The sequence below is a fragment of the Fistularia commersonii genome, chromosome 25 (genome assembly GCF_037954325.1).
Source record: "Fistularia commersonii isolate RoL2024-O1a breed Wild chromosome 25, RoL_Fcom_v1.0, whole genome shotgun sequence".
Taxonomy (NCBI): Eukaryota; Metazoa; Chordata; class Actinopteri; order Syngnathiformes; family Fistulariidae; genus Fistularia; species Fistularia commersonii.
The window spans coordinates 8,117,783-8,145,730 of record NC_141308.1 but is presented as its reverse complement, the minus strand read 5'-3'; the positions used below and the strand labels follow the sequence as shown (position 1 = coordinate 8,145,730).

The window sequence follows — 27,948 nt, the reverse complement described above, 5'->3', positions numbered from 1 at the left end:
CTTGAATGTGTGAAAACTCCGTAAACTGTCACATTTAAAAACAGTTTCCGCCACGAGAATCCCTTTTTTTCTCGCCGCCACGAGAATACTATAAATATGCACTGAACATATGAAACATTATTTTCAACGAAGCTATATATCGATGTTTAAAGAATTTTTATTTTTGTCATTTCAAATCTTCGCTTTCGGACTGAGGGAACTCACATTTCCATACATTTTAACAGCTACTCGCGAGAAAGAGGCGAAACAAGCATCTTATTTTGAAAATCCCAACAGGAAGCAGTGTGTTTGGCAGCAGCTAGCTTGCCGCGGCGAGCCCTTCGCAAATGTTTCGCCTGGTCCGCCTTTTCTCCCGTCAAAATTCGGGTGTTGTCGCTGAGCGTCCAAGCGGAGAAGGAAAGGGGAAGAAGAGGTGGATACCGGTCGTATTAGGAGGCGAAAAAAAGTGAAAGACCCTTCAATACTGAAGCGGAAAGTGAACTCGGCAGCTCCCGAGTCGACCGTGTGATTCATGTAATGATAGTCGAAGTGGTTTTTCACGGTGTGTGTTGTAAACACGTTAGTTGTGACATTGCGCCGAGGGAAAGGTCTCCTCCCAGTCTGTTGACGGATACAGCTCGGCTCCAGTGAAAGGAGACACCTCTCAACCTATTCGTTGCCCAGGCCAGGTAAGACTCCCGCGGCTGCCGACGTTCTCGGACCCCCCTCCCCCCCAACCTTCCCGGAGCAACAGTTGCTGCGCTCCCGTAACGTTACCGTGAGACGCGTCCAAACCCCTGCCCTGCTTTTAACGCGACGCGTACCGTCATCCGGCAACATTTCGCTATGAGAGAGAAAAGCCGCCGGCGCGGACGTAGGAATGCAAGTTTTGCTCGTTCAACAGGTGTTAGTTGGAGGTAAAGTGCGGGGTTCCTCGGCCTTATGCCCCTCCAGGCCCCACCTACTGTGCCCGCCACATGATGACTTATTTTGGGTTGATTGTTCCCGAACAGATCACTTATGCAGGAAACTATCCGCCGCTTCCCTCAACATTTTTGTTTTGTTTTGTTCGCAGTATTCGTTGTCATTTTTGCTATTATAGTCCAAATGTGAAACGACTACATTTTAAACCTTGTGGAGGCCCCGCACTGGAAAGAGGCTGAGATGTTGACATGGATCATCAGCAGTTCTGTTGATGATCCGCAGCCATTAGGAGGACAGAGGACAGGCGGACAATTGATAAGGCCAACTCATTAGTACCCCATTCACCCCCATCCAAGCCTCTCCTCAACATGAGTGGGCTGCATTGCACACACTGGAGGCTCAGGATCACACACACTTCCTGTCTTCACACACACAGACACACACACACACACACACACATACGAGTGTTTAAGGCGGATTTTTGTTTTATAATGAAAGACAGTTTTATGACAGACACCAGTGGGTGGGGCAGGGTGCCACAAATTTGAAGATGAAGACACACCAATGTATAGATGGTGAGAAAAAAAAGCACGTGTACGCTTATAACCTTAATACCGGTTCCGGAAGATTCCTTATTTCTGTTTTATTACAAACAGAAAATAAGAGCAGCCTTGTCTGATGCTGTCATTTCTGGTCATAAGGCTGTCTGGTGCAATTTCTCAGAACAAACACTAGCCCCCTGTCTTGGCATAAACATTCTTCGGAAAGATATTTTATTTTGTTTTCAGTTATTTGCTGTCTCTTCATTGAGAATGCCTCGAGGAGATTGTTATTTTAAACTTGTTACCTTTCTCTAGTCCACTGGCTTTTTTGACCGTGGGTTTCATTTGGACATGTGAATAGGTTCGCCTGGATTTCTGGCAGGATTTAACGTGACGTGTGTTGCATGTAAATTGAGATGGCAACACTGACTTGTTTAATGAAAGGATTAGTTTGAAGGGAACTCCCCTGTGCGGCTTGTAGTCGAGGGGAGGATCCATTTGATCTCCTTCCCCTGTCTCCGTATGAGTTGTGGAACAGTGGGTGAACTGTTCGGGTCATGTGGGAGTCGGCACACGCAGCTGTAGCCAATGCCTTAAGTCGGCACACGCAGCTGTAGCCAATGCCTTAATACCTTATCTGTTAACTGGCTCTTCTGGAAGCTGCGTGCATCTCCTGACAGAATGCTGCCTGACTAGATGGGGCTGCTCTGTCTTTTTGACAAACAGACTGTTTGATGCGGGAGGAGGACACAGCCATTACTGCCGTCTGAGTGAGCGTCATCTGCTGGGATCTATTTCCTCATAGAGCTGTGGATCCCCCTCCTGCAGGTCTGTCTTTGTATTTTTTGTTACCTCGAACAAGAAGCTTGTGTCCTCGTTACAGCTTCTTACGTTGCCTTACAGCAGGATTACACAAAAAAAGTGTGAACTGATTCTCATGGAATATGGGCCAAATGAAAATAACATTACATGTTGGAGCAGATGTGGATCACAGGATGGATCCAGGATTCATGTTAACTCCTCATGATTTTCATGAAAGGGACTGACCACCCAAAACGTCCATAGTTACAGAGTTTACAACTTGACTAATTAGTCCTCACAGTGAGATATATTCGAAAATTGTTTGCTGACAGCTTTTGGGGCAGGCAATATATAAGTTGTGCTAACAAGCACTTTTAATTCAAATCAGTTTTTCCACATATGTGTGTCTAATAATAACACACAAAAAATAACATTCTATGACAAGTCCCGGCAATAAACTTGCAGGCACTCATTTAATCATCCAAAAAATTATCTGCATCAAATTTCACAAGATGAAACAAAAAGTCTGAAGTACATCATTGGGATCAGACAATTGTCATACACATGGGTATATTATTATTAAACTTTACCCTATGTTGTCATTTGATTATTGACTCCAGCAGTAATCAGACCCACAAGTAAACAAAAGAAAGAATTACCAAATTCCTGATCCACCTATAGTTGGAGAAAGTGTATAACCTTTAATTGTGATTATTGCATAGCTGAGGGCTGCAGTTCACCCTTGTATTTCAGGAATACAGACTCAGTCTGAAGCAGTAGTGTTGATATACTGTGGATCTTTATAATGTAATTTAATTGAATTAATAAACCACTGCTAAATAATCACAAAAACACGTTTGTTTGCACAGAAAACACTCATTATTCTTTCAGAATTTTTTCTGACTCAACATAAATTAAGAGTGCATTAAATGATCAATATCATGTCATCAGACCTTTGCCCTGGTCGACTGCTGATTGTTTATTTTTGCGTGCAAAATTTCCCATACAGGACAGTTCATGCTCCTTAAAGGAGAAACCATTATTCTTGTCTGTTTCATTAATTTGTTGAAATGTCAATATCAAAAGTGTTTTTTGCTTGATCATTTTCCGCTTTTCTTGATCCATACTCACATGATATCACAATTATTAAGTTAATAAAGCCCAGCTGTATGACCTGGCTAATAGGAGATTTAGTAAAATGATCACAAAATGATTCTGATGATCTGCCACCGTCTGTTTGTTGTTGACACTCTGATAATGTGTGTGATCACTCTCTCTTTTATGTAATTACCACAGTTTTTTTCATATGATTGAAAAACACTGCATTTAAGTTTCATAATTTGTGGAGACGGCTTTCTCCATTAATATTTCAATACAACACAAGATATGATGTATTTAGTCGTGCTCTTTGCTCCAATTGCCTGTCCTCTTTTCATTAATGTATTTATGGATTTAGAAGTATCGCATTAGAAAAGAACAACATAAATCCCAGTAGCTGGGAATACATCTTGTGTAAAGTGCTTTAAAGGAGATGAAAACATTTTTAATAGGTTTGGGTGTTGTGCACATTTAATTTACCTTTAAATACAGTCCTGTCCAAGTTTTTATAATGCGCTTTACCTGGGGCTAGAAGGCAGTTACTGGAATGTAAGGGCAAAAAGTGCTCAAAGATATGACTAATGTAAGACAAGCTATGGGCAAAACACAGGGTTCTGCAAGTCAAGCTCTGCAAAAGGCTGGGAGGGTGCACAGAAAAAAAATTATCCCTGAAGCTGCTTGTAATATTTCTAAAAGCAAAAAAGAAATCATGATTTGAAAATTTGTGCCTTACCCTTTGAAGGCAAACCTGTAGGTGGTCCATGTTTTGGTAGATTGAGAGGCTGAGGTACAGCTTCCATTTCATTAATTCACTCGTTCATTCATTCATTTATTTAAACTAAGGACAGTTTTTAATTACTCAATTTCATTAACTGCCATTTTGGTGCTTTTTGTTTTATTCAAAACATATAATAGAGAAAAGTGTTAATTCTCTCTTCTCACAGAAAACAGCTATGATTCTTGTGGTTTGCAAAGAAGCAATGTCCCTCCCATAGGCCCTTTGTGCATGTGAGTACGTGTGTGTTTGAGCGCGCGCGCGTGTGTGTGTGTGTGTGTGTGTGTATATACGCTCCACATTGTTTTTGTTGGTAGTCACAAGGCTCAGCCTACAGTGGTTGGTTTTTGCTTGAATTCCTCCCTACCCAGGAGCAGATGTACTGAGAGGAATGGTGGTGACATTGCGGATATACAGTCACACCCATATGTTGGTTTGCCAACTGAATTACTTGCTTTCATGAAATACCAAACATTACTTGAACTTTTTCTTGCTTAGAAGAAACCATTTCAGCAAGATATCTGCTCTGAAGCAAAAGCATTTTCAAGTGTAGTGTTTTCTGCAACGGGAGTCCTTAATCTGAGAATTACTCGTAAACAACAGCGCATGAAAGGTTACGATACAGTTAAATCCCAATTGAAAGATGTTTTTTTTTACCATGGTTGTCAGGAAGTAAGGTACTTGCACTAATCATATATCCCCCTCAGATTTACAGAGACTATTCTTGAAGTGTTGTCATAGCAACCATCTCAGATGGGTAAGAAAGGAAAGAATGACCTCCGGTCCCTGATTCCTAGAGCCATGTTACAGTTTCTGTCTGCTTCCCCTGACATTTAGTTATTTATTAATCTCTACTTGAGACTGGTCACAATTTTTCAACGTTATGTTTGTCAAGGTGAGCGACTGTTAGAGACAGCTGACAGAGAGAAGGCAGAACTTGTGTCTCTAAGGAAACAATGAGAAGCTCGAACTCCAGTGGGTGGCGAAACCAAATTATAAAGCCTTATTCAATTCCTCATTCATCTTTCATTAACAGAGATAATGGTCTTCATTTTTCTTCATAGTTGCATTCGGGTTAACAAAAAGTTGGTTGATTTGAAGTGGCAGATGCTGCGGAACCCACAAGGTGTATGAGGTGATGTCTTTTCATTTGTTCGGATTCATATCAGTTATTTTTTTTCTAAGTCGAACCAGCAGCTCAAAACCCCCAACTGTTGAACACCAGCTCTCTTTAAGCCTTCACATGCTCGGCAGAGGCTTCCTGGTACCAAGTGGCTTAATTTGTTCTTTTTTATAGTGATGTAAAACACTAAAATCCATATTCACTTGGATGGAACATTTATGTTAGTAAGACTATCTGGTAGAAAAGCTTTGAGGTAAACTTCTCCCCAAACCACATGGCGGTGGAGAGTGACTGTGTAAATACAAAGCAGAAGGAGGTATCCCACCCAACCCCAGATCAAGGAGAGGAAGCCGTGCTGCAGTTGTTTTTGTTGGTCAGAAAAGGGCAGCAGTATATTATGCTTATTTGAAATAGTGTCTCAAATTTGTAGAACAATTTGTACATCGTGATCTATGTATTGAGAGAACATTTTGGACACACATCCCCCATCTTGGTAATGGAGAAATTTTTTTTTTTTTTCTAGTTGCACCTATACATGCTGAGAATGACTCCAGTTGTAAATACAAATTGTAGTTCTGATTCTGGGATTTTAATCAAATCAAGTGTTATCTTCAGTATAGTACCAATGTTTTTTATTCATTTGCATAAACAGAAAAATCCTCAGTATAATCCTCCATAAACAAACTGAAAGCTAGAAATATGTATCATTAAGCGAGGAACCAATCCACATATTAACAGATGTGGCGAAAACCCCAGTGCAACATTACAGTATTTATAGTAGTGCTTCATGTTTGCAATGCATACAAATAATTCTACACTGAGTTAAAGCGATTATTATGGCTCAGTTAGAAATTGCACTATCCTAGTCAAGGTATTCAGGAAAATTGTATTCGTAAAACAGAGTTCTCAGTTTCTTTCTTTTCGAGCCAATTGTAGTGCATTGTGTGTAAAAATAGTCATTACCTTTTTTATTCCAAGTTTCTTGTCTTCCGGCTTTGTCTGTAGGACTCGGCTGTCAGGGCATTCTCCACTGAGATTGGATAAACAGAAGGAAGCAGTTAAGACAGGTGTGTTTTGAGTATAAACCGAAGATTGAAATCCCTCACTGTGATGCAGCGGTACTACATGAGATGCGGCGCAGGGATGGGATCTTTCACATATGAACAGCTTCCAACTGCATTCATTAACAAGGTTACCATAGACAAAATTGGGAAAACCTGGAAAACTATCAGTCCCTTTGCTGTCATGGAAAATCCCTGGAAAATTCCTAGAAATTACTAGCAAAAAATATCTCATTCAATTATGTCCCCTGATTAATGTTCTCTCTGTTAAGTGCACTGAAACAGGGTCAAAGGTCAAGCTTGTGGCTTATATTCTTCACCAAAAAGGGTGTAAAAGGTCTTTTTTTTTTTTTTTTTCCACACTACAAACATGGCGATTTTTTTTTACTCTGATGTACAAGTGGTGGCCTTAAGTTAACGTCATCAGTGAATGTGGTTGTTAAATTGGGACACTTTGGTCATCACACCCTGCACGATGTACTGCATATCCTAGAATGACTGTCCTCCTCTTTGCAATTACATTTTCCCTCCACCCCTTGACTTTGGTATAAAGTCAGTTACAAGTTAGGGTTCACTTCACAAAATGAAGAACACCAGTGCTTTTTTCTTTGTTTTATAGATTACATAATGTGCATTCGTTAATCATTATTTGGTCGTTGCAAATGACAATAACCAAACAAGTTTTAGCTATAAAATAAACTTTAAATTGAAGGCCACTGATTCTTTGTTTTTTCTGTCAAAAAATACTTATATGTCAATGTGATGTTGAGTGCAGCATTGAAAGTGTCATTTTCACAATATCCTCGTCTACAATAGAGAAAACTATCTTTCAGAAAAATGTGAATGAAATTGATCATTGGCTGTCTTCAACAAAGATTAAATTTAACTGACATGAAAGTTCAAAAGCGCTACTGTTTCTAGAAAGTCCTGAAACATTTACTTGACTGCTCAGTTTATCTTTCAGTCTTTGCCCGCCATTATCCTTATCAGATTAAAAGCAAAACCTTTTCTGGTCTTGTCACAAACGACTTCTTTCTCTGCTGTTGCTATTTCCTCTTAACCATGGATTAAATGGCTGCATAACATGCACATTTTAATGTCTCACTCAAAAACTTGTGGAAATTGTTAGGTCCATTTGTGATACTCAAGAAGTCAAATTATTCATCCACCAAAAAAAGATCAGACCAAGTGGCTATCAATAGGAGGATAGATAGCCGAATGTTGAAAGTATATAAAGTGTGTTTTTGTTTGTTGTCACTGGTTGATAGACAAGGGAATTGTGTGTAAATCAGTGAGAATAGAAGAGAGAACGCAAAAGTTATTTATAGATGAGTAGTGACACATTGAAATCTATTATTAGACTTGCTGTTCTCTTCAGACTGTCACATGCAGGGATTCTACGTTCTGTCATTCAAGATAAGTTGCTGCTGATTTTCCCCACATAGCACTTTGTAGATGGTCAATGTGAAAGATGCTGTATTTGCATTATAAATGCTTCCAACAGAAATAAAAGAAGTGTATGAATTAATTAATGTATGTGTTTTTCCAGGTTGTATGTTCTTCTGTTACATTTTCAGTATTTGTTTTTGCATGGATAGTCAAGGGATTTTATGGCCAAAATGTGAGTAGGGTGGACTGCTGGTGCCCTTGATGATGTTTTGACCCAAATGTTGAACGATCTTCTGAATTTATATTTATGTTCAGAAGCAATTGAGCCTTCCAAGTGACTGTGCCAAGTGATTACTTATTGATTCTACTTTGTTTTTGACGGATCGGATTAAGTTTATTGTGTTTATCATTCTATGTCTGCATTCCTTTGAGCAATATAAATTAAAGGAGTAATCATTTGTATTATAGCATCGACATTTTTGCTGCTTATTTCCCTCTTTGCATTGCTTGATGGCTGGGTCTTTTTTCTTCTTTCAATATAGCTGCAATATTGATAGGGTTCAGAAGTGATGGAGTTTTGCCAGTTTCTATCACGTCTCACGTCATCTTGTGAAAAAAGACGAGATGACTGGGGGTATCAGTTCCAGAACTTTGTGGAATTCTTCTGCACTGAATAGTGTTTCTGTCTGATCTTTGATCTTACTTATGCTGGCTCGATCTCTGTCACTGAGCTAGTTATTTATAACTTTAATGTCTGGTTTATTGTCTGGTGTATATTAGCCTGATACACATAGCTTAATGTTTGATACCCATGGCTTTTGAAACTTGGTCAAATACACATCTTTCCCTCAAAAGCCTTTTCATAGTTGAATTGTTGTTTTCCATTCCAAGATCATTTTCCTGATTTATTATTGCATTTGAAGTGAATGTTACAGTTGCTGAATGTTCAAGTCGATCATTCACCAGTAAAGAGTCATGTTCTCTGAGGTTGTTGAGAGTTTATCCTTCGGTTGTTTTTTCCACAAGTTCCCTTATTTCAGGGTGTCTGTATTTCTAATATGATGTCTCCATTTTCTTTCTGCAAGATGAGCACCAGATTATTATTTCTACCTAAATGAATGTTTTGGAGGTTTCAGGGGTTAATATTGACTTCATTTTTTTCAGACTTACTGATGTCTGCCATGGACGCCCACTTTTTCAGAAATGTGTTGAGGTCTAGGTCTTCTAAGAGGTGGAATGTTGAAGTGCCATCTAGTGGACTATTTATGCTTCTACTGAGTACAGCCTGACAGGAGATATGGGTCTGATCGCTTACAAATTAATGATTAACGTTTTATATTTTCTTTTGGTATACTTATTTCCTAAAAATGAGCACTATGCAGAAAAACCAATAAATCCTGTGACTCCCTATTCCCCCTGTTCTTTTTATTAATTGGTTTATTTATTTTTGTGAACTTCTATTTTCTGCTTGTTCCTGATGATCTTGTTTATGACGTTGGGAGTGAGTTTGATTTGTGTTTTCCCAGCTTCGTCTGACTCTGCATTATCAGAGGGGATGTTTGGTAATGTCAAAGAAAACCAAAATATCTCCTATGCTTTTGAGTATTCAACATGTTTTGTTATGTTTACTTTCACCCCCGAGGATTCGAAAGTGTATAGATGGTATTTTGTTTTGAAATGTTGGGGTGTTTTAACTTTGTAATGTAATCCTGGGTGAATTCCAGGCTTGGGAGACGTGCCTGTATTTATTTCTTCATTCATTTCTTTGTTTACTTAGTCAGTTTGAGGAATTACCAGTAGGTACAGTTTATTGTAAATGGATTACAATACACTAATCTCTATTTCCCCGATGATGGAGTTGTTGTGTTTCTTTTTCTTTTCCCTCGTCTCATTGACTTGAAAGGTTTTAGTGGAGGGTATACATAATGCACTGTTGTGATGGCTGATAAATGCGCCCAGGTCATCCATAACCTCAAGTATGTGAGTGCTGTTCATTGTCTGTGGCCTTATCCTGATCAAATTTTGTCCTGTACAAAAAGTCCTGACTCCATGAAAAGTCTTCTGAGTTTTTTTTTGATATACCATCAAGGTCTGTGTTTAATACTGCCAACATTCAGACATCTCTGTTTATTAAAAGTTTACTTGAAGTGGTAAGGTCCACAGGAAAATAGATCACATTTGAAGCTGGCTTTAAGGATGCAGTTTCATTCCTGCTTGCAACATAACCATGACAAAACACCTTTTGACAGCTTCCCAGAAATGCAAGAATGAAAAGTTTCAATAGTACAAGCGCACAGCTCTGCATGTGGTCTGCTGTTTCCTCCATGGTGGTAATATCAGCGCAGTGTCTAAACACCCAGCAGCAATTTTTTTACGAACAAAGTGTCTCTCATAGAGCAGCAGCCTTCAAGCACATTTTTATGGGCTGTTATTTGAGTCATTGGGGTTTTTATGTAATTCTTTTTTACATAATTTGATGTCAGCCTCTAAAACAGGCCCACACTCTCATGTTGGATTTGATAATAATGTATTGTACATTTTATTTTACCAGTAAGATGAGAGATGTAGTAGAAATAAGCAATATCAAATAGAGGACAATTACACCTGATGACAAGGATTCTCCACTCATACCTTAGATTTTCAAAGTCAAAAGATTTTTTGTTCATTTAAAATGTTCAGTTACATCTTTTGGCCACACGATGGTGCGCCGCGACTGCTCTTCTTAGGAGACCGACTGCGGTTGTCAGCCTGTCTCCCTCCCTCTTGTTAACACTCAATCTCTCTCACACAGCACAAAAATACACCATCTGTCATTGTGGCATGTCCAGGTGGTGCCACCATAAGCTTCCATTAAAACTTTCCCATTGTACTCAGCCCATTCTCACTATTTTCAAGAGACAGAGTATGAGTGTGTGTCTGTCTGAAACAGGCATCCTGTTACCAGAGAGTGTGTGTCGGGGATGCTGGTTGTGTGACTCGAATCAGTTTTTCATTTTTGTTTTTTAGTTTTGCATAGCAACTCAGGCTGTGTGTGTGTGTGTGTGCCTTTACTATTAAGATATTTACTGCAAGGGCTCTGTAGTGCCAGACATGGAGTTTCTTGCACAATAAGCAGACCTTAAACATTGAAATAATGCTGTGAATAAATTTGTACATGCTTTCATATTGAAAACCTTTAAAGTAGATTATTTTCAGAAATAAGGTGTTTGGATCAACTATGATAGTACTTTTTAAGTGCAGAAAACCACAAGATAATGAACTATAAAGGACTCTTTGCCTAGTCGTTTTCCCTCCTTGCTGTGTTAAAAATATCTCAGCACATTATCGCAGTGTTTCCTGGCTCATCCACATTCCAGTAACATTTTTTTCTTTTTTTCTTTAACGGTTATGAAGCCATTCCCTTTCGCAGTTGGACTATGCAAAGTGTAATAAAGCACCACTCCCTCTCCCACACACAGGAAGGCACCTTTTGTGAGGACACGACTCTCCTCACTTATGTTATTTCCTGACATAAAAGGCATGAGGCAATAGCCAAATATGGGAATATCCTGGTGGGTTTGGAAAGAGTCCAGCCAGTGATAAACATTTTCCTGTCCTACAGGTAAGAAAAGGGAAAAAGTTGAGATTTCCTTTCAACTGTAACATGTCTGCAGGTGCTGAATGCATCATCATACATCATGCATGTTCTTGTGCACTGAACTGCAGGGCTTGGAGGGAGTCAAGATTCATCAAAGTATGACAAACAAAGTTCTGTGTCTTGTATTTGTGTGTACATGTGCGTTGTCTCCTTGCCCTTTATGAGTGAGACTACGGGAAGGTTCGCTGGCTGCCCAAACAAAGGCTGTTGTGTGCTGTGTGTGTGTGTGTGTGGTGGTTTGTGTATAGGGAGGGAGGGGTACTTTTAGGCCGTGGCCTCATCATGACCCTGCAGAAGAGCTTCACACCTGTGTCTTAGGACGAACACATCAGCAAGTGTCTTCGCTGGGCATGAAAGACAAAACTACACCCTTTTTTTGATGCCTTAAAGACTTTGGGCTTGAATTTTTTTTGTCTGAGGTCACACTAGGTTTTTGTAACAACTAGCAAGAGCAGATGTCAAGAGAAACAGAGTGGCACCCTCTCTGCTCGTGCACAGCGACGCCTCAGTCAGGTGTCTCATTCACACTCAGATGCATCAATTTTTAAAGAGCTTGGAGGCTTTGTTGGATCGTGAGTTATAGTCCTTTATTGTTGTCTGGTGTCCTGCAGAACAAGGCATCACATTTTGTCCAGAAAATGTTCATATACAGTGACTCCCTGTGAAATTACCTCATGAACTACAACAAAAAGGCAATGTTCCCTTTGCTCAGCCCTCTAATTTGAAATCTAAACAGTTATCTGATTGTGCTGGATCTTTTTATTTTTTTCACAAGGCATGCATAATCAGCTACAGGATCTGCAATACAAGCATTTTATACCAGCTTAAATTGGGGGTAAAAGATAACATTTCTGCATGTTCAAGACTTAATATTTTTAAGAGAAGTCTTGCTTTTACTCCCTCACAAGGTGTCAGAATAATTTTTTTTTGGCATTAGTGTATACAAGCTTAATATTTGTTTATTTGGTAATAATCAAACTACGGCGAGGAATATATTCATGCAGTGCAAATTAACCACACATGGCCCCCTCGATACATACACAGCTTCTCACGTGGGTGATTCATGTTCACCTTGTGACCCACTTGGCTAAGACAAGGATAGTCAATATGGAGAGGGGGAAGTAACCGGCGACGAGGAGCATGAGGAGGAGGCATCATCATTTTTGAAAGGGTTTAGGGTGGGCTGCAGAGGAAGTGGCCTTGTTGTGACCCACAGTGTGAGCCTCTTCCTCCTCTTTGAAATGGTTAGATGAACAGAGTTCCAGTGGTTGAAAGGAGGTGCAGCTATTTATGTGTTCCCTTGATTAATAGTCTGTTAGACCATGCTGTGTGAATGTGTGTGTGTGTGTGTGTGTGTGTGTGTGTGTGTGTGTGTGTGTATGTTGACCTGAGTTCTAAGTCTAATCTGGCTGTGTGTATGTTAATGTGTGTGTGTGAGAGTGAGTCTGACCCTTGATGTATTTGAACTTAATGCCCTGCTGTCCTGTAAGCACACCCAGTCGATTTATATGAGCTGCTTTAATTTGATTCGGTCTGATTTGTGGTCTCAGCTCTAAGACAGTCTAGAACACTTGCTGCGCACCCGCAGACACAAACACAAAGTTCAACGTGACCTTGTGCTGCAGTCACACTTAATGCCTCAAGTGGAGCATCATTCATTTATTTACTTATTTACTTATTTGATAATGCGGGTTTCCTTATTTCCTTATCTTTGGGTCTCAGGCTATTGGTCAAAATAAAGCAAGCACTCCTCTGGGATGTTAGGATACTGCTTTGAAATTCATCCCCATCTTCAGGCATTTTATGAATTAAGTATTTTATTCAAGAAAGTAATCCATAATTCATAAAACTATCTCTTATTGTGGCTATTGGCTGTTTGCAGCCTCTCTGCAAAATCATGGTTACCAATGCTTTCCGGAAGTTTTTTTTTCCTCAGTCAAGAAAAACAGAAGGTGAGAGAAAAACCAATGTCCTGGGAAATGATGTCTTTTCTTGAAAATGGGATTGAAACGTACTTCTGTTTTCAAGTCCCAAAACCAAGAGTGAAGCAAGTCTCTGTGGTCACAGTGTTCTGGATGAAAACATGAAAGGGCTATTTCTATCATGAAACTGATATATGCATTTTAATATCAAGTCAGTTGAATTGAGTTTACTGCTGCATCTAAACAAGAGAGAGCTTGTAAGAAAAGTTGTCAGCAGATTCCCTCATAATAAAGAAGAAATTACTTGAAAATTAGTTTTGGAAAAAAAGCCTAGAGGAAAATAATGTTGGTTATAAAAGAGGTAGGCTGTTGCTGAAAATGTCCTGGAAATAAGTTCTCAACATAGGGTGAACCCTGTCACTGGTTAGATTGTCTGTGGAAAAGATAAAAATACATGAAATAATGGTAAGCGCACACGCAAATAGTTCCTTTTTTCCATTCAAATTACATGACAGAAGGATGAAAATAAAAGTAGTCCCTGAAATGATTCAGGTCATTAAATTTTCCATTCTAATTCTATTTTTCTACCTCCTCCTCTAGTTCATCATGCAGACTTATTACTTGATTGTGTCTTACAGTGGGATTCAAAGGTTAGGCCTTTCACTTCAGTTTCAACACCCCAGTCATTGTGCTCTCTGCTTTGGCTCTGTCCAGAGAGACCTTTGCTTGTCAGAAGTCACTTTCAGGGCCTTTTGAACACACGCAGTAGGTGCTTGACCTGCTTGTGTCAGTCTGGAATGGAGATCCAACAGCAGTCATTAACTCTAATAGTACTCTGCTGTTTACAAGTTTCACTAATCCATATAAATGTCATGAAAGTGCATTTGTCAGACTGACTCAGTCGTATTTATCCAACTTGATCTTGTGAGAAAAGACATCATGCTCTCAGATTCTTTCCACAAACATGTTCCTCTTTTTGTGAAGTGTGCGTGTCAAAGTAATAATTGCTGTACAATGCATTTTCTCATGCAGCTTGTCTTGAGTAGTCATGTGCAGTAATCTGTCTCTTATCCACATGCTTGTCATTCCTGTCCTTGTTTGTTCAGAAATGTCTCTTCTCCTGTGCAGTTAATTCTGATCATCGGGTGCTGTGCTACATCCAGGCAGTTCTGTAGATAAAGGCATGGGAATGGTCCTTTTCTTCCGGCCCTCACAGCTCTCAAGATATCCCATGTTGTCCTCGCGCTCAAGAAATAGCAATTCTGTTTTTTGGTGTCTTTTTCAGTATTGCAAATCTGTATGACAATAGGAACCGAACAGGGCATGAAAGTATGGCATCTTGTGAGTGTACCCCCATTTATCACAATGGATTGATGCTGTCTTTGCGGTACTTTATGACTTGAAATGGTGATACAGGGCCCAAGTTCTCCCGGTTGAAGGTGCCTAATGTTTCGGGTATCCTGTGTCCCCTGCACTCTGATCCCTGTCTGTCTGCAGCCCTTTCTCCCCCTGTGTCAAAGTGCAGAGATCACACACAAGAAGAGAAATCTGTCAGACTCTGGACATAAAATGATATCCACACTGACACGACATACTTGGTGAACCCTGACCGCAATTGACAAAGATCAACACTTTGTAGACAAATAAATTCTACTCTTACAATATTAGCTTTTCAAACATCAACTGATTTAATGAGATGATGGTGTCTAAACACTGAATTAAGATTTCTCCAGCACAAGTTTTTAAAAACCCTGTAATTTGGATGCACACACTTGTTTGCGCCATCTTTTACATATTTTATTTATTTTGTTCATTGTAGTTATCATATTGTACATATTTTCAAATCACACTTCTATTACCAATGTCAGGACTGACAATGTATCTTATTGTTTTTTGGAGGGAGGATTAATGTATGATGCATCCATGACGCATCATGCTAGATTTTATTGTTTCAGGGTTTTCCCTGCCCATGTCACACATGTAGCAAACCCCTTTATGTTGTAGAACTGTGAAAATACGAATCGGCGAGGCATCGGACAAACACTGTTATTTAGTCTTTAATCTTTTTTGAACCCTTGATTTGCCACATCAGGCACACAGGTTCACTAGTATTTCCCCCCTTTATCTCTACAAAGTTCATGGAAAGCCCTTGTGTGCAGCAATTGTGTGCGGGGCGGCACAAACTCCATATGTGTGTGTTGCGTTTGGATGTGTGCATTTAAAGACTTGACTCACAGTTAATCTTTGAGGTGGTTGGTGCAAACGTCGTCAGACACCCACCTCCTGTTGCACAGTTTAGGGTTTGGTTGACCAATATGCCACCCCGAAGATGACTTTCTCTCTCCACATGCACGTCATCTGAATGATAGTTTTTTCTTTTTCTCTTCTATTCCTTTTCTTGTGGTCACAACTACAACATTTGCTGGAGGAGCATCTGAGTTTAACTGTCGATGTTCAAAAATATGCTCCGGCAGGATTTGCATTATACATTTGAATAAAGGAGACTGACCAAAAACATACCAGCAAATCTTCAAAAAAAAAAAAAAGTCGGTGTTGGGATTTGAGAACCTTTCAGCTTTTGCTGCAGAATCATTTATCCACCCAGTTCATTGGGACAGTCATTCAATGCCTTGTGAAAATTATGATTGGGTATATTAAGAGTGAAAATACCTTGTAATGAAAGCAGGAAGTGACTTTAAAAATGTTTCTGTTTTTTGGAGCATGTGGAAAAAGCACCAGTATCTGTCTTTTTGTTTCCACGGGCCTCTCCGCTCGTCCCGACAGAGGAAATCACGCAACCTGCATTTTCTCCTTTGTCCTGTTTGACAAGATTGGTTGCTTCTCTGGGTTTCCTGACAGAATTTATTGTTCCCGGTGTGGTGTTTTGCTTTCTCTTGACTACCGTAGTGTGAGACCATCCGTCACGGGAGGGAGGCTTTCTCATGGAATACTCTAGGACACAACACGCAGAGTGTCAAACATGCTCTATTTTGACAAATATATTGCTTGCTATTTATTTCTAACATAGTATCATGAAAAGTCACATGCAAATATGTATCCATTAACCGAACTCAACCACCACTGATATCACTGTGTGACTAATCCCATTTCCTCTTTACTTGCACACAAGCTCCTCTTTACAACCTTTACGTTGTTTTCTAATGAGCCCTGTGACGTCTGAAGCCATTATGAGTTATTCCGGCCATGCGCGGTGTTTAGCCCTCCCTACATCATCGCCACCAGGGGAGGAGGGGCAACACTGCAGACCTTTGGCCCTCTCAGATCCACCTTCGCTGACTACTAACGTACACGCAGTCAGACACACTGTTGGGTGGAGACTGGAAAGACTGAATTCGTTTGTTTATTGTTCCATATAGGCAGGGCAGCTCTAGGCCAGAGATTGAGATCTATTGTGTAGTATCTCTCTGCCTTCGTCATGAATAGTAGCTTTCACAAGCAAGAGGGACCGGGGCGAAAGGCAAAGGACTCACAATAGCTTTAAGTTTTATGGCGTTCCTGTCGCCGACAGTAGATTCTTGGCATGAGACCAAATGCAACATACACACAGCTGCACAGCCTGCTCTCGCTTGCTGAATGCCCTCCCTCACACACACACACAAGCTCTTATCTCCCCTCCGTCGCAGACACACGTCTCTTACTATAATTCTCTGTTCCATCATTCAGTCCTTCCGTGCATCCATTTCCAGCAAACTCCACGCAGTTTGTGCAAAGCTTTCTTTTGTGCAGTTTTGGACAACAATGCCATTTGTTTGTTGAGGGCAGTGCAGAGAGATGCTGCCTGGCAGCCTCTCCACCTGGGCCGCCTGTGTCTCCTGCATGTCACCCTCTGTGCGTCTGCAGTGACGTCTTAAGGGCATTATCTGCCATAGGGCCATGTTTGTTTTGGGCACTCAGGGCTTGATAATGACTCTTTACTGGGGAACCAGAGACTCCACTCTGAGGATCCTCTGTGGAAACTACACAGACCTTGATAATTTGGATGATATCCAGCTGACATTCAGCTTGGTAATAGTTAGCCACTGCCATTCTAAGCTGACACCAACTCCACGGTAGCCAGCAAAACATGGACCTGCTGGCTATTTTTAGGTACATACTCTAGCAGCTAATGATATCACCAGGGTGCTGACTGCACTTTGTGCTGTTTCTCTTTTTTTTTCCTTTTTCCCCTCTACTCAGAAGTCCTGCAATGCTGGTTGTAAAGCTGGAAGACATTTTTGAGTATTTGTTGAACATCAAAAAAAGCCCCTCACAGAATTGGCTCATTTGCTGGCGCCTTTAGTGGAAAGAATGCAAGCAGCGGCGTCGACAGTTGCATCAACAGCCAATGATTGTCGTCACCCTTTGTTCTGTGCTCTCTGTTTTTATTGTTTTGTCTCTCGCTCAATGTTCCTTGTGCGTACATTTGTGATTCATCTGATTTTCATGTAAAATACTTTTTTGTTTGATGCTTCTGTTTTATCTATGTCTATTTCATCTGTACAAAGCTATTTTTCTCTCTTTCTGCAAAGGTCATAAGAATAATTTATTTACGTAATATATAGATATATATTGATACTTATATTATGCTGATAAATGCCGAAAATCCCTGATTTTGAGAGGCAGAGGAAAAGGAATATCCGGTATTATTATCGAAACATTTTTTTTAAAACCATGGCAAAATATCGTTTTGTTTTGGTTATTTGTCCGCCAGTGTCTTCACTAAACTCCACTCGATACACCTGGAAACATGGCTGCCCCTCGGTGTTCAGGGTTATACTGTTGGGTTCTAAAGCTGACTCATCTCTACACAAGCTTTAGGAATCCATCACACCTACAGGAGACTTACACTACAGCCCCACTTTAACCACGCTGCACCCACAGTTAGGATTACACAACAGATTCTTTGCAATTTCAACAATAGCCCAACAGCATGGCTGACCCTGCTAGCCCGAAATGTCCCACTCAGCAGTTCAGGAGCCATATTTTACCACCCAGGTCCACACTGTGTAAGGACAGATACAGTAAGTCAAGGACAGATTGCTGGTTGTTGTAAATCACACTCTTAATTTGTCTGCAAAAGCATCTGACCGTTAATCCATTCTCTCTGGTAATTCAGGTTTTCAAAAAGGGACTCTCTTCTACAACTCTCTCCTACGCAGGTAGACTTTTTTTTTCTATATTTTTACCATTCAAACTGCTCCTCAGTGTAAGGCCTACATACCAGAGTGTTGCTTGCGTCTTGTGCTATCGCAGTTATCTGCCATTATGTCAGGAAGTCAGAGACCCTGACACACATACTCTTCCTTGTAAGTGTAGTAGTACCAGTCCCTGCAGTGGGCTCTGTTCAGAGTATCACCATGTTAAGAACACTGATTAGCTCCTGTGGTTGACAATCTCCCTGATGTGCTTCCCTTATCTAACGTGACATGCAGTTTTGTTTCTCTCTTTCTTTCTCTTGTTGTAGAGTGCACTTGATTTAAGGTCAGGCTTGGAAATGATCATTCTAGACCACAAGTGTCAAACTCCGCGGGACGGATTAACAGTTCGGGGGCGGGATCCATCTTGCGGGATTATTTTGCAAAGCATAAAAATGAGCTACCTTTTTTCAAGTCACCCATCCGGCCCACTTGAGAATAGAGATTCCACCATGTGGCGTCTGAGATAAAATTAGTTTGACACCGCTGTTCTGGGCCGTTTCACCCTAGGAGTGTTTTTTGTTGTTGTTTATTTATTTATTTTTTATTTATAAATTTTTTATTGTAACTGCCACTGTCAGCTGCTGCTTCGCTGCAGTGTGTAACCGCATGTGTAAAAAGGCTGTCAAAGATATGAATTACTCAAACGTGCAGGTAGGTTATGGACTTAATAAGGTCAGTATTGCTGCTCCTAGGAAAGTCACTCGAAATCCCCTCCTTGCATGCACGCATGCATACACACACACTTGCACAAAGTACATACAGTGGAGGTCGAGTAAACACGGAAGTAACACCACTGTTTGGACAATACAGTTATGCATGAGTTTCTTAGAAACCAAACTACAAATTCATTGAGCTGATGTTTGCTTTGCTGCTTTATACAATTTGAAGTAGTTGTGGGTTTAAACACCCCCTGATCTAGTTTACAGCCCTCTGTGCTGTAAAATGTACACAATGAAAAGCTTCTGCAGTGCTCCCTGCACATGGATTAATTTGTGGATGCATGCAATGATAGTGTGACTGCCACATATTGATTTTCACTTCTTGTATTATTAAAATGCATTAAATCAGATTTGATTTGTAGAGCTTCGTGGCTTAACTCAATATGACTGTCTCTTTCTCACAAGCCTATCGTTAACAGCCATGCCTGGGATAATTCGACACACACATAGAGCAGAAAATGATCACCATGAAGTAGCTTTGCATGTACAAATGCAGCATGCATCGAGTTCTGGCTGCTGAGTGTACTTGTACAGTAATAAGTGCTTGTCATACAGCATTGGGGCCATAAAAGTGAAAGAGGAGAGGCTACTTGGCCCAGGAAGATAATCTCCCAATCTTGACTAACCCTGACTGAGGTCATAATAAATTAGGATGACTTATAATACTTGCACCAAAATTGTCAACCCTTGAGTCTGAGGTCCAGGTAAAACAAGGCATCATTCATAGTTTATTTGGAGAGGAATGAGCTTTGAGTAGTTACACATGAATCTAGGATTTAGAAATGAGTCTAGACTAGTCTCGTGTCTAGACACTGTGCTCCTGTGTCACAATATGCTGAATTGTTTTTTTTTTTTGAGGCACAGTCAGAACTTACAGACATGCAGTTTGCCATGTTCTGGCAACTTACTGTATTGAGGTTTATGTTAAACTGAAGGTTATTCATAGTGATGCAGAAATAACAGAGTTGTGTTATTTGCTTTCCCGCATGTTTAACCAGGACTACTTTCCATTAACCTTTCCAGCCCTTCCAACTTTTCCAGGAAATGTTTGCTTACATAGGTATAATGGATACCTTCAGCCGATCACAATAAAGCATTCTTGCAAAGTGGCGTGGAGAGCACTGTATTTCCCAGTATTCCTTTGTTCTAGATGTGCAGCCATCGGCCTGGGTGGGGTCCTGTCAGCTTCACTTATCTCAGCAGCCATACCTGCCACTCTGGGTGGTGCTGCAGCTCTTGCCACCATAGCTCCCCCTAAACCACAACATGATCTAGGTTTTTGCTTCGCTCAGCTGTCTGCTCTTTACTGTGTGCAACTGATAAACCCGTCCTTGTGTACATCGCCTTTACCACTGTCATCGTAGACAGCTTTTTTTTTTTTTTTTTTGTGCAGACAATACCTGAGAAGTACGCATGGCAAATTCAGTATTGTGCAAATGTGTATGCTGACAGTAAGGAGGGGCGGGTTGCGTCTCGGTATGCAGTGCAAAGATTTAGACATGCTGAAGTGTTTTGAGAAAAAAGCAAAATGCTTTTAAATGTTTAATGTGACTCCTTTGCGGGTCTTCCAGTCAAATTGCTCCATATTTTCCAACGTACAGATGATATTTCCAGCGTTTACTGCACGAAAGCAACGGCCAAAAAAATCGGCTGCTGACAGGAACTGCTTTCTTTTTTCTTGTGGGAAAAATGTGATGTCAGTCTGGCGGTTCTCACAATTTGAACCAGTCTATCTGTCTCACACACTGAGAAATTCAGCAGCAGCAGCAACTCCCCTCCCCCTGCCCTCAACCACCTCCCTCTGGCTCGTAAACACAATCCCTCAGCAACAGGACTGATGACTGAGTATTATTGAGTTTGATAAACAGGGTAACCAGGTGAGTGCAGTGTTTGTTTTAGAAAAGCAGGACTGCACCATGGCACTGATCTGATCTGGAAAAAAACCCAGAAAGACAGAAAACACAATGCGAGGTCACTCTGAAGGAGGAGATGTGTTCTTCTTCAGCTGGAAGAGTGCTGACTGGCGGCAGCAGAGAGTATCAGAAGGCTGCTCTTAGCCCTGCCTGCAGACCGGGCAACTCCTGCTTGCAGACAGAGGGATCACAGGCATGGGGGTGGACGTAAGAGAAACGATAGTGTGGGCGTGGGCGGGTGTGCGCGGGCGTGCGTGTGTGTGTGTGTGTGTGTGTGTGTGTGTGTGCGTGTGTATACACAAGGGAAAACCAGTATATTAGTTTGTGGCAGGGACCCAGGTCTTTGAACTCCCCTTTGTTCAAAGCAGCAGACATCTGTCTAGACTCCAAATATCGTCTTTCCACTTCTCACTGTTCTTCACTCATCAACTGGGCATCAAGTCAAATCCAATGAGTTTTTAGTTTTTGTTTTTTTTTTAAACTGGATCCCCAGAAGTTACAGAGGCAGTAAAATGTGAACGCTCAGTGGTATTTCAGTGGATAATGAAGTAATATTTTCTGCATGATCCTGTAAATCTGCAGCGTGTGTGGGATATCTGGCTTTCATTCACCGTGAAACTGCTGTGTCACCAAGTTCTATCCATCCCATTTTAAACGACTCCCACATTATTAATGTGAATATGCTGAGCTGCTGTGTTGGCACAAACATGTTCTGTCACTTTTCTATTACTTTCCTTGTCCATGCAAATTTATACATTGCATATTAAATCATAGTATACAGCACTTCCAGTCAAACTAATCATCAGTATACTTTGTGTGTTCACAAATAGTTGACTTGAGAATTGCAAATTTGTACAACTATAAACAATATAATCAGTGACACTATGAGTCATAAGGTTCTGATAAGTTAGAAAAAATATTTATTTATGGTTATTAATCAATATGCTTTTCTCTACTACTTAACACATTACATGCTCATCCATACATATTTTTAGGATAAAATGCAAGAAATCTAGGCTTTTGTGTCATTTATTTGGCACACAGAATTCAATGGGGGTGAATTTTTACTTTTTTTTTGTAGTGAGCTCTGGAAATGTGACTTTCACGACAGTGGATCTTCATACCTATTGGTTCTTCTGTGGAGATCAATAAACAGGCGACAGGACTCACTCAATCCATTCATTTATCCACCGATCAGAGTCGAAACCATTAAAAATGGGGATACATGCATCAGTGTTTTGCATTCTCAACTTCCGTCATATTTTTAATACCATATTGTCAATATTAATTGAAATGTTAGTAGCCCAGGTTGAAAAACATTAAGCTGCTCATTGTTTTTCCTCCAACCCTGTCCCAAGGTGACTCAGTCATGGAGGAGGATGAAGGTATCTTCAGAAGTACATCAGTTTGATCTCAAAAACTGCAACGTCAAATAGAAAACTATTCAAAGTAAAGACAATATAAACCCTGGGTTTGGCCCCTCTCCTTTCAACTTTGTCAGTCAAGTCTGAAATGCAGCCTGCAATACTCATGACCAAAGCCAGTTGGTGTAATTTCATTACAAAAGCTGCCCTGCTCTAAAAGGCTCATGACACACACCAGAGAGACCACACATACTGTACAGTTGACAGGAGTGGCTCTTCTTTAAGACTTCAATGGATGTCGCTTGTATTCCTCAGCAGTGAATTTAAGAGACTTCTCTGGTGCCTGATCTAACGCACACTTTTTCATCTCGGAGAGTCGGTGTTAATGCCACTGAGTCATAATGGTTCCCCTTTCTTGGCACTTTGAACCAGCGTGCTGATGAATTGCATGTGTGTGGGTGAGTCTGTGTGTGCAAGGTACAGCACGGCAGTGGAGCCGCGCAGCTCTGGTGGTCCTGGCTGTGTGTGTGTGTGTGTGTGTGTGTGTGTGTTGTGATAGGGTGGGCTGAAAGGGGGTGGTCTGTTTATGATCCTTTGAGGTAAATTTTCCTTTTTTTTTTTTTTTTTAGACAAAAAAAAAAAAAGGTCCAACATACATGTGGATGCTGATGCAGCACGTAGTCACTGGCACACACAGCGGTCCTCCCGTGGAGTTTCTGTAAGATGGGTCGTGCTGGTAGTAGCTGGCATCACATCACAGAAGCCGTACGGCTCGGTTGACATGACACAGTTGGCTCGCCTGCACGAGTCGCCTCCCAGTCGCTGCTGGGAGTTAAGCCCTAAAAAGTCTTACCGCACTTTCACATGCTGGCTGAACTGATCTTAGGGCGCCAGAGAGCACAGGACTATTAATTCTCTCTTTAGTTGCTTTAAGAGTACAGCTGCAGAGGTTTTTGTGATGGAATTTTTGGCTTTTTTGGCATGGTTTAACTTTCTTATTTGTGATGCTTGACGCCAAGCTTTTTTTTTTCTTTTTTTGTGTTTTTGCGCATACATTTAAGAGAATTGCATCAGAAGAAGTCTGAGAGTCTAAGACAAAAATTAAGGCTTTCAGGCAGATACCCAAAATATCACAACCGATATTACGACATCATGCCCCAGTGGCAGAATTAGATGTGACTCGATACCCTGTAATATTTGTCTATGAGAGACTAAAAACACAGTTTACAAATCACAGGCAAGCACAGAACTAGCGACTCCGGCTGGAAACCATTTCCATATACACATCGATGCAAACTCCCCCAAATACAACACAGAAATATTCATAAACGTGCCTGTCAACTCGGAGCTACGATACATTTTTACACTTTTGTTTTCTATGGCAGTTCACATTCAAGAACCCAGTTTCTCTACTTCACTGCACCCAATACGGTGTGATTTTTCTTTTTTTTTTTTTTTCAGTCTGTTTTGTTTTTTGCCGGGCATAATGATGTTGGATGAGCATTAGTTGATATTAACAGTCAGCTGGGAAGCTTAAGTTCACATCCAGTCACAGATTGTTATCCCTTCATTTTTAAACAGATAACATTTTCTGAAACAACCTGCAGGCCTAATTCTCCTTCCTGCCCCGTTGTTTCCCCTGCATGAAGCCTATTTCCAAATTCTCTGTTATTTTCATAGTTGCATTTGAGTCAGCAGCTTCATGTCTTGTGCTTTTTTGTGTACCCCCGTGTTAGGAATTGCTTGGACTTTAACTTTTTTTTTTTTTTTTTTTCCCGGTGTCAGTTGCTGAGAAAGGCATTTGAATGCAGATCAGTACCTAAGTGTCGTACTGAGTTACTCTTAAGATAAGTGTTTGTCACACAGGATTCGGTGCAAAAATGAAGACTAGCCTGATAAGCCAGCTCAGAGAGTTGAGCATTATGCGGGACAGATCCGGCCGTCAATGTCATGACGTGAAACGCAGCGTTATTAATCTTTTCCATGCATTTCAAACCCAAATATTTTTTATTTTCATTACTGAAGTACACTGACTGTGTCTTACAATGCTTCTGGTTCTAATGATTTATTAAAATTTCTGCAAACCTCTGATAGATATTTGGAGTTGAACAGCTTTCAAAATTGTAGGTTCCATATTCAGAAAACGGCATCCTTTTCATAAAAGTCCGCTTCAACTAGACCGTACATTCGGGATAAGACAAGTAGCATCAAACGGAACCTGGAATATCTGCAAGCCACCGACTTTCTGTTGACATTTTCCTTTTTTTTTAAGTATTTCTATTTTTACATGTACTAGGAACACAATTCTCCTACTAAAAACGAAGCAACGCCAACTCCTACTCATTTCAAAGAGTTTCTGAAAAAAAAGAAACAGAAAAGCAACATTTACTCATTGCGTCTGGAGGCCCATAGAGGGGATTCCTTCACTCATCGTATGTGGATGAAAGGATTTTCTGACCTTTGTCAAAAGTGGTGCTTTGCCTTTATGAATAAATAGGAAATACTCATTTACTGTCTGTACTTTCATGTCTCCCTCCTATTCTCAATAACATTTCAGCTTTCTAAGTTGCTTTCTGATTTGGAATGATCGCTTATCTTTCAAACTCTTTAATCAGTCGCTCTACGGATGTCACAATTACAGTATGCAGCCAGGAAAGAATGTTCCACAGTTCCAGCGGATGAACTGAAATCATTGAAATGAATGTCAACTTGTTGGTTTCTCAACAAACTTCCGAGAAATTTGCACTCGAGGAAAAGGTTTCAGTGAAATAGAAGGTGTCTCTCATGATGACACATGTTGCAGAAGTGTACAAAGGAACCAAACCGAGTATTTCTGGTTTCTTTCTGCTTGAAATATTTTCTTAGCAACTGGACTTGGATTTCTCCCCTAGAAGACATTTCGCCTCACTTCCGAGAGGCTTCCTCATTTTTGGTTTTCATATTAAAAAATTTGGAGAAGTAGGAAGGTGTGGGGGGATGACATTGGGACTCCCACGTGGACTGCAGAGCGTGCCCGGGCTTGTTCCCATCCAGCCTGTAAATGATTTTCAGGAGTTTGGAATGCAAATCCGAAGCTCTGCTGCAGCTTCCAGCTGTCAGCCGTTCGGCTGCGTACTTTTCAACACCGAGGGCTTCACTGCAGGTTCTGGGTTTGAACCGGCAGTGTGAGGTTCTCAGCCGTCGTGGGGCCTTTATCGCTCTGTGCACACACAGCATGAACAGTGCAGCATTATATTTTACCCACATATCGCCACACTGCATCAAGGCTCCACTTTTGACCTCTCAAACCAAGCATAAACAAACCAGATCATTCCAAATGCAAGTAAACTCTTCCCCTCATAAATGCGTTGTGTATCCTGCACGCATGGCAAGTGTGTTTATGGCCTGAGCATGGCTAGCAGTAGCTGACGTCACTTTTGGGAACAACGAGGGTAAGAGGAAGTAAAGAGTAGAGGTTGTTAACATTACACATTCAACTGCAGTCCCATCTGCAGCATGTAGAAAACAACCGGCAGACATGGTTCGTGCTGGTAGACAACTTTTCCATCTATTATAAAAAAAAAAAAGAAATTAGTCAACCTTGATTAGCAAATTGGGTAAAACAACAGTAGATTTTCCTCTGTTTGTATTATGTATTATATTAATCACCATTTACTTTCACATCTAACAAAGGATTTCCTAAAACCTGTGTCGAAGGAGTCAGAGCAGTGAGTCACTCGTCTGACTTATCAATAACAAGACAATTAATGTTCAAATGATTACTCAACATAGCGTGTCTTCCGGCTCAGGCCTTCAGACTGCTGTAAACTTGAGCTGTATCTTTCCAAACCAGAAAGTCTTAGTGAGTCCTGGGGGTGGAATTGCACAAAATTTCACTCTCTCACATTTCCAGTTGTCTCTCCATTTGTGTATTAAAAACGAGATTTGAAATGCATGTTTCTCTGACTTCTTTCAACTCTGTCATGATTTTGTTTAATATGTGGAATTGTATCGACGCGTTGTGCTAATGAAAGCTTCCCCCTCCCCCTCGTGCAGTGTTGATTGCCCAGGATGTCTTCGAAGACTCACAGCTCCAATAACATCGCTCACGCCCGACGGACAGTGCAGCAGCTGAGAATAGAGGCCAGTATTGAGAGGATAAAGGTGAGGCACAGGCGGCCGCCGACTCTGCAAGAGAACATGCCGAAGCATCCCGGCTAAACTTCTCTTTCTCTTTGTCCGTCCAGGTCTCCAAGGCCTCTGCAGATCTAATGAATTACTGCAATGAACACGCCAGGAACGATCCTCTCCTCATGGGCGTCCCCGCCTCAGACAATCCTTTCAAAGACAAAAAACCTTGCACTATATTGTAGTGGATGCCACTTAGCCTTTAGGGGGTTATGTTGTTTTGTTTTTTTTTTTTTTGCTTATTAATGTTGCTGTTTTCTTTTTTGTCAGGAGGAGCAAGGGTTGGACTTTGGTCGTGCCGTTACCGTGTGTTTATCTGTTCTGTTAGAAAAAGAAAAAAAAAAAAAATCAGCAATCCGACCGTGATTTTCGTAAAAGTCTGTTTGTTAGAATAGAAATCGTTTCTGTTGCCACTGAAACTGTTCGTCGGGGCCGTGCCACCGTCCAGTCCGAGCTATGACCACTAACCAGACTTTGGCCGCACAAGTTGTGACGCCGTACTTTGTTGCTTCTAAGAGGTCGGGATACTGTTTGCAAGCACCTAAACAGACGTCTGTACTCCATTCGGCAGTGACTGTTATTCTCAGCTCGATTTGATTCAAGCAAACTCACGCAGCAGAGGTTTCACCCATCCCTAAAATTTGTCCGAAGACGGAAACCTGCATCTCTTATTAGTTCTTACTGGCTTTTCCGAATGATGTCCTTTTCCGATCACCAAGTTAACAGCCCAGGGTTCTCATTTAGGTCAGACTCTAAAGTTGTTGTGATGTTTAAATACCCTGCAGCCGGTCTTAAAGCTCCATCATTCATCCAGCAATTTTTGCCGAAACATAATTCCCAGACTTCCATCAAAGCATGTTTTTTTTTGTAAATCTAACGCCACCTATGCTTTGCTTTGGGTCGAGGGTGCGGGTGAATCGCGCTTCTCCCGTCGGTCAGTCACCAAAGCAGGTGGTGTTATCAGCAGGCCGACTCCGTGCAGCGGTGATATTCTCTGCGGGGACCAAACCAAACCGGAGCCGTAGGCTCAGAAATCGCCTAGCTTATTTTAGCCATTCCTTTTGAGAAATCGAACTGTGGTACGCTGTTTTTAGGACACTGCACAAAAGCATGTCCGTCAGCTGTTAACGTAGTCTTAGTCAAGAGATCGTGCAAAGTATTGTCAAGAAGTGTTATTGGTACATTTGTGTTAAAACCACTCTTCCCAAGACCTCTCTCAGAAAGCTGATTGTTAACTTTCGTCTGTGCCGTTCTTTGGAAGTTCTCAGTCCTCTAACATGTCCTGTGATTTGCCGGAAAAGGTGGTGGGTGGAGGGCGGGGGGGGGGGGGGGGTGA

General features: G+C 41.0%; 1 protein-coding gene across 2 annotated transcripts; it reads left to right on the top strand.

Annotated features, from left to right (window-relative positions):
• Positions 1-303: 303 nt before the first annotated feature.
• On the top strand, positions 304-27,911 carry gng12a (guanine nucleotide binding protein (G protein), gamma 12a). 2 transcript variants are annotated; one of them, XM_086172113.1, is made up of 4 exons: positions 304-668; positions 2,172-2,273; positions 26,481-26,588; positions 26,672-27,911. In XM_086172113.1, exons 3-4 carry the CDS (start codon positions 26,496-26,498, stop codon positions 26,795-26,797), a joined length of 219 nt encoding a protein of 72 aa, XP_086028239.1. In that variant the 5' UTR covers positions 304-668; positions 2,172-2,273; positions 26,481-26,495; the 3' UTR covers positions 26,798-27,911. The 2 variants fall into 2 exon arrangements, with proteins under 2 accessions (XP_086028239.1, XP_086028238.1); XM_086172112.1 differs by lacking the exon at positions 2,172-2,273 and having other exon boundaries at positions 305-668.
• The last annotated feature ends 37 nt before the right edge of the window (positions 27,912-27,948 follow it).